Raw genomic sequence first — 10,104 nt, 5'->3', positions numbered from 1 at the left:
TTTTTCAAATCCAACCGAAACTCCACCAGTCATTTCCTTACTTTTTACTTTTCAGTTTTGAAACATAAGGAAATCACATAAATTAAGAAATGGAAACAGACTCACCAGTTAAATATATTACTGCTTAAAAGAATCTAATTGTATTGTTTTTTTCTTGAAGGATTGTGATGCTGAAAACACACTGTAGCATAGATTTTAGCGTACCATTTCATATCTAAATATGCAAGCATTTTAGTTCATGTTAGAGTGACCCAGATTTACCTCAACATGCACAGCGACACATTTTTCACTTCTGGCAGCAGAACTGTAGATTTGAAGGAAAGCTGTCCAACAGCCCACTATGAGTGGTGTTGAAAATGTTGACCAATGATTTGTTGTCTATACTCTGCAGCCAGAATGTCTGTTACAAGGTGGGGGAAGAATAATTAAATGATGGAAAGAAGAATATGTACGATTGGAAATATTTTCAGATGGGGAGAGCTTTCCTTGGCTACCATTGCTTTATATAGAAGACGCAACAAAAGTGATCAGTATGGAAATATCAATGTAGGTATGATTGATTAAGGTCATCTGCTCCATTATGCTATAATATAACACACCTTGGAAATTCAGGTGGCGCCAAATTTTAGTCAGCATGTCCATCTGCATAACTAGCTGAGGGTTTCTGCCTTGTCAGAGGTAGCACACGCGTTCTCTCCGCACACTATCTTCACAATCATCCTCCGCAACCAGACGAGAGGAAGCGAGAGTGACTGTCAGAGAGAAAACCCCTCTCGTCTATTCTCTGTCTGCGTTAGCGTAAAGGAACAGGTGGGTGGGGGCTTGGACAGGTCTGAGAGGTGCTTCTCCCTCAGTCTTCAGGCTTATCAGGAGTGCCTTCTGTGATGCACATTCAGAAAGGAAAATGTGTCTTCAGGTAGATTTCAATTCAGAAGAATTTCCTCCTGGGGCTGCCATCAGCAAACCCCCTGTTACCCACCATGTGTGTTTGTCTTTTTTTCTTCTTTTTACTAGGCACCTGTTAAATAAGAAAAGTGTGTGAAGAGTAAACATTTTGATCAACGGAAAAATGTCAAAATTGCTAAGATAAAAAAATACGCAAAACTGAACCAATGCAGATTGAAAATTGAGCACTTTTTTTTCAATTGTTATATTTAATTTAGTTTATTAATAGGATTTTCCTCAACAGTTTCTGGACTCAAATATGAATTCTTTCTGATAAAAACATGATTTTGGCATCTACAAATAAAAATAAAAAAAAGGTAATAATGCTACTTTAACTTCATTACTTATTGTCCGATGTACATTTATATTTTAAATTTGAAAACAGTGTATATTTCAGTATCCTGAAGTCAGGGACACTTGAAAATCTAACAATCACATTTTTGAAATAAAACATTGAGGTGTGAAACTTTCTAACTTTTGACAGTGAATGTAATCAGTTGTTAAATTTCTACTGTTGTATTTTTATATGCTGTAATATGTAAAGATTAGTTTAAAAACAAAATGATGAGCATTTATTGCTCACTGAAATATCAGATTCTTGCAGTAATAAAAGCATAAACAGTTAGCCAGTATTGTGCAAACCTTAATGGGTGTTTGTTTAAATGTAAAGTATCTAAAGTTAAAGCTTAAGGTAATTATAGAGATATCCAGTAGCTGTTCTGCAGATTAAAAAAAATGAATAGTAAGCTCCTTTGAAAATAGTAAAAATTTACTCTTTAAATTTGTTACAAAAGAAGTGTTTAATCTGAATTTTTTTTTTAATTCAATTAAAAATCCACGTTCAAACATAAGCAGGGAGTGTGATTATCTGTTTTCAAACTTGGATATTTAGTGTGGAGAAATGTTCTCATCATAGGTGCCCCAGCTCTTTCCGTTGAACATATGTAAAAGCGTCGTTGCCCTCGGTTACTTTTTTTTGTTACTAAATCTGTCAAAGGTGACATGTGACGCAGTGAGAGTTTTTGTGGTCAGCCGGAGTGTTAAACACAATGCAAAATGTGCGACTTGAAGAGAGATGCAAGTACACATAGGTACACATCTTACCCATAGGTAAAAAGTGAGAAATGTTTTTTATGTTTGCAAAACAAAGACAAAACACTTTTACCAACCTCTTCTTTTTGCCTTTTATTAAATCAACCATGGAAACATGTTCAAAATTAGACACTGAAATTTTGAAGTGGGTGTTTTTTTTTTTTCTTTCTTTTAGCAAACAAGAAAATGTCTGCAGTTTAATTTATCAAGTAAAAACCTCAATTCCAATTGTAACAAGCATTTCTTTCCAATTTAATATTTAAATGATTGAATGCATTTTCCTGCCAATAATCGTCATGTATCTGCTGTTTTATTTACTTTATGTATTTATTTCATGGAATCAGAAATCAGTGACGGTGTCTCAGCCACAGCTGTTGCTCATCAGTATCATAATTTTGTTTTTGTTTTGAGTTGACGTGGTCATACTGTACCTACACAAATTGTTTTGTTTTTTTTCCTGTTTGTTGACGTCCAGCCTAGCAAAGCAAGTTTAAATCCCCCCTGAGTGTATTAACTTGTGGTGGAAATTAATTATTCTGTGTGTGAGTGATATAAAATAAAATGTAATCAACATGTTAGGTAAAAATGAAGTACATAAACACTGCTGTTACATTTGACCCATGTACTTACACTTCAAATTATTGAAGTTCAGTATCAGGGGGATTTGTTTACTAAATTATTATTATGCCGTTTACTTCCTCCTCCCACCTGCAGTAGTAGTATGACTTCTGACTCTGCGGTCTCCCCTTTGGCAACACTATGCATTTCCAGGTTGCGAGCAAGTGGGCGCAAGTTTGAAAGCTCACATGCAGCACGTACACACGACAGTGTGTAAGTCTGCACATTATCAACTGGATTTTTAACATGCAAAGAGGTTGTTAAATGCACAGATTTTTTTTTATTATAAAGCTTTTAATGTTGACACAAAACCAAGACATAGATTTTTTTCTCTGTCAGAAAATCCGACATGATCGATATTACCGTAAGCGTTCAGGAAGAACACACAGCAGGCGTGGGTGGGGGATCGCCTGCTCAGGTTTGTTCACCGGTATGACACCAGGGATGACATAGCTAAATTGTAAAATAAATAAATCACAATCATTGTTCAGTTCAAGGCTTTAGCAAGACCAGTTTCAATCAAAATATAAGGATAGCAGACTCTTGTAACCTTTTTAAAGTGTCTATTGTTGTTTTATAAGAGTTGTAAAACAAAATGAGAGCGTTAAGTTCAAGGTGCTTCCCTATTACCAAATCTGCAACTGTTGTTTAGATGTTATCTTCACCAGAAAACTGTGTCAAACATGGAAGTTCACCTGTTTCCGTTTTCTCCTTTTTTTTATTGGCACATTGATTTTCCGCTGCCTTGTTTACAAAGGAAACAAGATTTACAAATGCAACAATAATCTCTTTGTCAGCAGCTCATGTTTAAAACTGCTGGAATCTGATAAAAAGACTCAGAAAAATGTTTCATTTCTCTTCTGAATGTGCAATTACGCCCACGTTTTCTATTTTTCAACCACTATGCACATATGCTTGTTTTTGCAGAGATTCATTGGGTTTTATCACTTCAGTTGGCCCCATTTTTTAAACTCAAAGTTCTTCCACATTCAAAAACTCAAAATAGTATTGATACCTCTTGAATATTTCCATGTTTTCTTACATTACAGCCACAGACGTCTATGTAAAGAATGTGGAAGTATTTTATATGCAAACACAAATTAGTGCTTCGTGATTGTGAAAGTGTGCCGTATGCTTATGTTCATCTCCCAAAGCACAAGAGGCCCAAAAAAGTAAGAAAAACAATGACCTGATACTAAAATGAGTATCCTTGCACTCATTTTAATAGTTAATTTATTAGTTCATTTATTTTGAAGTGTCTATCTGCCAAAAGTGACATCGATTAATAGTCATTGGTCAACCAAGTATTATTCAATTCAGTTTATTTTCATATAGCCAATTCACAACAAATGTGGTCTTGAGGCACTTTGCAAAAAAGTAATTTCATTTCAATCACATCTTCATTCAAATGACCCAACAATGCATTAATCTCAATTTAATATTCAAATTAAAAATCAAGGAAACCCAAAAATTACCCAAAATTTTTCTCAAGGAAAACAAACATATTTTAACTAGAACACAATTAAAAAGTAGCCATCCAAGAAATTACTTAGACCTCCCATGGACTGTAAATTTTCAAAACTACAAATAAATAAATAAATTGTAAAAGCACACACAAAGTTAATGCAACCACACTGAGCTGCACACAGAGTAAAAAACACATTAGGTCTCTACTGCGGTCTCTTAAGAGACCACAGGAGTACGATTTTCAAAAAATGGTAAAAACAAAGAAAAAAAATGGTAGAAAGGCTAATCATGACATCTGATTTAACAAAATTGAATCAGACAAAAAATAGTTGTGTGCAAATTCTGGTATTTTAAAAAGTAAAATGTACTTTAAAACTAATACAAATTAATAAAATAAAAACTTTAAGAAAAAGAACTGTTCATCAGACAACAGATAAAGTAACTTTAGAATAACAGCTTTTGGAGAAACAACAAGAAGTCTCACTTTAACATAAACTCTAGGTGTGTCTGGTGCATTTTTGGTAAAATATGTTCTTGATTTAGTGAAATTACTCAGTGGATAGAGTATTCAGAATGTTACTACAGTAGAAGTACCACTACTTCATAATAATATTACTCAAAAGTAAAAAGTACAATGTAATAAAGCAACTCCTGAAAGTATTTTCTTTTCAAAAAGTTACTCAAGTAAACGTAACAATTAACTACCAAACACCTGGTTATATCAGATTAGCTTATAGCACCTAAACCTGAAAAGATACATGTACTTTCATTAAATTTACATCTGTAATGCAGCGTAGTACCTGAAAAGATGTGGACACATGTTTTTCCAACCTTAAAACTCTGATCTCCCTAAACGTTTAAATGTGATTGGTTAAGGGGTGGAAACAGATTTCTCTGACCTATGAAGTTTCTGTGTTTTTTTTTAAGTCAGGTGTGCAACAGGAGCTTGAGAAAGGTGGGGAAAACACATCTGAATAAAAAGATTGGATTGTCTACACCAACATCACATTAAAACAACATCTTTAAAGATGTTTCAGCTTTTAAAAACATGTATTTTTCTTTTTGATTGTGCTGGATAAGAAAGAGGTTACGGAAAAGGAAAACACAAACAAACAAACCAAGTAAAGAACTCCAGACTTGATCTGTATCTTCAACATCTCAAAAACAAAGTAGTCATTGATAAGACTTTGACTTCTTCTAACATACAAGCCTCAACATTAGAAGATGTCTACTCTGAAACCTCAAATATTCAGACAGAATTAAGTAATATTAATAAATCCAGTTAATTCTAAAGGTTAAATTGATGGGTTAAGATTAAAATTGCAAACATACCACTGCTGCAGTCAGTCCTTGCCTCTCCAAAGCACAGTGACAGTTATTACTTTGTGTTGAACTTCTCATATTCACAGAGGGGACCCTGTAAATAGGTTGCCCACATACTGGTGACACATTCTTGACATTTAAGAGTTAATTGACTTTCTTTCATTTACCAGCAGTGACCAGACTTGCGGCGCTTAGCTGTTTTGGAAATTGATCATTTTATTGGAAAAAGAAGCGGCGGAGCAGTGGGAGTACTGAACGGGCCGCGTGATGTGAATGCTGTTAAACCACAATAGAAGGGGAATAACACCCGGCTGAGGGGCTGTGAAGATATTAAAGGCCATGAAACTGTCACTGTACAAAAACATCCAACTCCTATTGGAAAGTTTTGTTCTGAAGTCAAACATCTGGTGAACAACAACAACTTTAAGTCTGCTGTTGGCAAATCAAGCACCCTTTCTTTTTGTCAATACCTTGATCCGAGATAATTGTATTTATGTCTACATTTAAAAAATATGTTAAAACAAATTATGAAGAAGATTGCAAGGGAAGAGGTTAAAAATTGAATTTAGCCAATAAAGTCTCAATCTGTTTTTACCTATTATTATGGTTAGGTTATGTTTATAAAAACCAGAAACATGGAGCCTCCTGTGTGTTCGGCCAGAGCAGGGTAGTGTAGCTACCAGTCAAACTGAGAATTATGTCTCCTGTCTGCAATGTACTTAATAAGTTAGTAATTCTGCAAAGATGTATACACAACTACAGATGATGACAGAGAGTCCAGAGCTTCCTATGGAAATACTAGGAGATCCACTGCAGAAGAACCAACACTTTGTATTTATTTTTAAACTGGTTGATGCGTGAACATTGTTTAAGTTCCATTTTCAGTTCGCTCCATTGTTTGACCCCAGTTACAGTGATACAAACTCTTTTCATACTATAAACTATAAACAATGCACAATATTTTAATTCAAAAAATGAAGTCAGATTTCTGTAGAAAAGGGATCTGCAAATTGTCATACAACTGAAACTTAAATCTGCAAACAACATCCTAAATGCTGATTGCTTTCTATGAACTGTGTCTGGATTTTTGTGTGTGTTTTCATTAAGACAAATGTGATATGGATCAGTTGTTTGGAAAACATCTTGAGTTTTCCAAATGTATCAAAATCTGCTTGAGAGTTTAAAAAAAGGTGGATGTTTGCATATTTAATATGAAACTGATTTAAAAAAAGCATTGTTGAGAAAATATATCTTATACTTTTAAAATATTCTAAATTGTGTATTCTTTTGAAAGGCAGTGACATTTTTTGTATTATTATTTTCTTTGAATAAATATGAACTGTAGAAGGAAAACCAGGTTTGAACAATTCTTTTTGAATTTTATTGTCAAGGATAGTAAAAAAGTCACTCCATGGACAACAAATGTCCCTTCAGGCACATTTTGGACTCTAAGGTGCAGACTTGGATTCAGGTTACGTTTAAGTCTCTAAATTAAAACCTTCAGACGTGACTCAGCCTTGCATTCTAAAAACTATATTTAAAATTTATAGTCTGAGTCACTAGTTTTATTAACAATCATTAGCTACTTTAAATATGAGTGAAAGTAGGCTGGTATGTAAACTACAGACTAGAGCTCTTATTAGCAAATAGCCATTAATTATTAATTGTTTAATGGTGTGTTTATGTTTGCTGTAGTTCCACATGGATTTCTCTCAAACTGAACTCTGTGTTAAATTACTTTGGGTTATTTGATACTAAAATCAACTTTACTTGCTCCTAAGCTACTGTCATTACAGACAAAAACATTTCTGGCTAGTCAAAATAAAAACACTTTCTAATGTATTTGTTTCTTACATATATATATAATTTAATTCACTCAACAGTTTTAGGGTGTTTAGTTGTGAATTGTTTTTAAAGTTCATGTTAAAGTGGATCAAACTGTATATGATTTGAAATCCTAACCCATAAGAAAATGTTTCACTCAGAGATTTGCTTTGGTGAAAATGACTTGTAAACATGTCAATATTAAAATCCTGATTTTCCAATATATGCTTCAAACGGTTTGATGATTCTTGGAGACTGTCAGAAATAACTATACATCAACTGTTTATAATTTAAAATAACACCTGTATAAACCACTGCTATTTCTGAAACAGGAGTTCCAGCATAATCATTTTCTTCATTCTTGGGTCTGCTCAAGAGTCACATCCTATGGGTAAGATATTGATTTCTTATAAGCTCTCACAAAATCCCACTATAAAAAAAAATTGTATTCATATCTACAGAATAGATCCTTGCCTTCATAATATCAGGATTTGTATTACTGAGGCACTTTTTAGTTCCTTGGTCCACTCAAAGTGAGCTTCAGATCTGTGTTTCAGCTCTCACCTGTTGAGTGGAGCACTTTGAACTGCAACACAGTGGATGGATTTGAGTCATAGCAGGTTATATGATGCAAGCAAGTGAAAAACTGGCCTTTTGATATGGCTCACCTAAAGCAATTCCAAGTTTCATCTTAGCAGGTTCAAGCTTGGCAATTTAGTTTGGTCCATAATAAATAAGCAGTGTAGATTTCTTCAGCTTGTTTTAAAGCAGTTTTTAATTATCGTTTTTTACGGCAAAGAGGTGTTTCAAATTAAATTAACTGTCATTTTTGGTAAGGCTGGGTTCAGTTTTAAAACTGTAGGTTCAGCAACTACGTAACAGAACTTACCTTAAGACATAAAGTAGGCTGAAAGATAGCAAAACATGTGAGATATTAATCAGTTATTAATATTTATCTGTATGGAAAAAGTTACTCAGCCATTTCTAAGGCTTGAGGACTCCAGTAAAACACAGGGTGCCATTATCCACAGAAGTTTCCGGCCTACCAAAATTACCCCAAGATTCCAACTCATTCAAGAAGTCGGAAAAGAATCAAGAACACTTCCTACGCTTCTTTAAGGTAATTGTTAGTGATTAAAAAATAAGAAAGAGGCTGGTCAAAAATGGGATCTATGTAAGGAATGTCCCAAGGCAAAATAAAAAGGCCATAAAATACAAAATACTTTGGTTAAAAAACATCATAAATATTCTATGGATTGAGACTAAAGTGGCCTTCCATGACGGTTGTATTTAAAACTTAAAACATTTAATAAAAAAAACATGCTAGCAGCTAAATATGGTGGTAGATGATCTGGGTCGGTTTTCTGCTTCAGGACCGGAATGGCCTGCAGGTCTTAATGGAACCATGAATTCTGCTCTCTGCCTGAAAATCCTGAAGGATAATCTCCTATTGTCATAAGTAACCTCAAGCACATTTGGATCTTGCAGAAAAATAAATGAGAAATTCACCTCTGAATGGCTTCAAAAATGTTATGAATGGCATAGTCAAAGTCTCGACCTAAATCGATAGAGTTTCTGTTGTATGACCTTTAAATCAATCTGTCATTCCTGTCAAGGATGTGACAGCCAGTTGTTAGGTTTAGAGGGACTTTTTCACAAAGAACCAGTTGGCTTGTATAGCTTTATCCCCTTAATAAAAGAAATCGAAAATGTAATTTTATTTTTGGTCATTTTGTATTTAATAATCTGAAAGACTTAAGTGAAACAAAAGAAATCTGCAAAGGAATGTTTGAAAAATCCTTTTTGATCAAACCAGGCATAACAATATGAAATATCAATAACATTTCTTGTATGGAATGTTTTTCAAATGTTGGATTTCATATTGAGAGAGAACTTTTCAAATTTTCCACCTGAGGTTCTGTCGCAGTCTAGAACAGGTTATCACAACTTTCATAATCAGTGGCAAGCATCCTCAAAATAATAGACAGCCGTCTGACGGTTCGGAAAAACACGTCATTACATATCCTGTTTATTTAAGCAAGGTTCAATGTTTTGGACAAAAGCAGACTTCCGCTCCATGTCACAATTAATCAGCAGGAGCATCTTTCCTATAAGATGATCAAAAGATGTAGGTAAAACAGATCTCGTTCAGGCGATACCAAGTTCAGCTCAAAGCATGAAGTGAGAGTCACTTTTACTGACTTACTCATCTCAGGTTCATTCTGCTGATTTCTATTTACAGTAAGATAATTCGAATTAGTCAACATCAACTTAGTCATGTCTGTCTGTCTGTCTGTCTGACCATCATTGGCACGCTGCGCTCTGCAAGTTGCACAACAGTGAATGCAATGCACTGAAATCACTTTCACTAAGATCTTCATGAACTGCTATAACCTGCTTCTGCATTGCACCACCTCCATTTCAACAAGAAAGTCGATTTAAAAAAAAAAAAAAACTTGTCAAACTGACTTTACGATTACTTTAAACAAGAGACAAAACTGTGATTGTTTTTATTTGTCTTATAGAAAAAAAAGAATCTGTACAAAGACACAGGATTTTAAAAAAGTTATTTACAAAGAGAACCTGTCTTAGTTCCAGAAAAGCTACAGTAAAAATAGTTGGAACAAAGTCAGAATTTAATCCTGAAAAGGTTTTAAAACTGTAACACTCAGTGGCTTCAGTACAGATTGGTCCTCTTCATTATCCGTAGAAAGTCTTGCTCGTTGACTTCTCCGTCACCATCCTGGTCGGCTTCATCAATCATTTCCTGAAGGCCGACAAATATGAATGTTAAAGAGGGAATCGTGTGAAACAATCCACATAAAAATAAAAAAA

General features: G+C 34.2%; 1 protein-coding gene across 1 annotated transcript in view; it reads right to left on the bottom strand.

The window, feature by feature from the left end:
* Positions 1-9,525: 9,525 nt before the first annotated feature.
* The window catches only part of cetn4 (centrin 4), a 6,063-nt gene continuing 5,484 nt past the window's right edge, over positions 9,526-10,104 (bottom strand). Inside the window, exon 5 of the mRNA XM_007550973.2 lies at positions 9,526-10,036. Coding sequence (XP_007551035.1) covers positions 9,947-10,036 — 90 coding nt within the window. The 3' untranslated portion in view covers positions 9,526-9,946. The remainder of the gene's footprint in view (positions 10,037-10,104) is intronic.

This window comes from Poecilia formosa, unplaced genomic scaffold (genome assembly GCF_000485575.1).
Source record: "Poecilia formosa unplaced genomic scaffold, Poecilia_formosa-5.1.2 Scaffold39, whole genome shotgun sequence".
Lineage (NCBI taxonomy): Eukaryota > Metazoa > Chordata > Actinopteri > Cyprinodontiformes > Poeciliidae > Poecilia > Poecilia formosa.
Note: the sequence above shows the minus strand (reverse complement) of the source record. Positions and strands in the feature narration are given on the sequence as shown.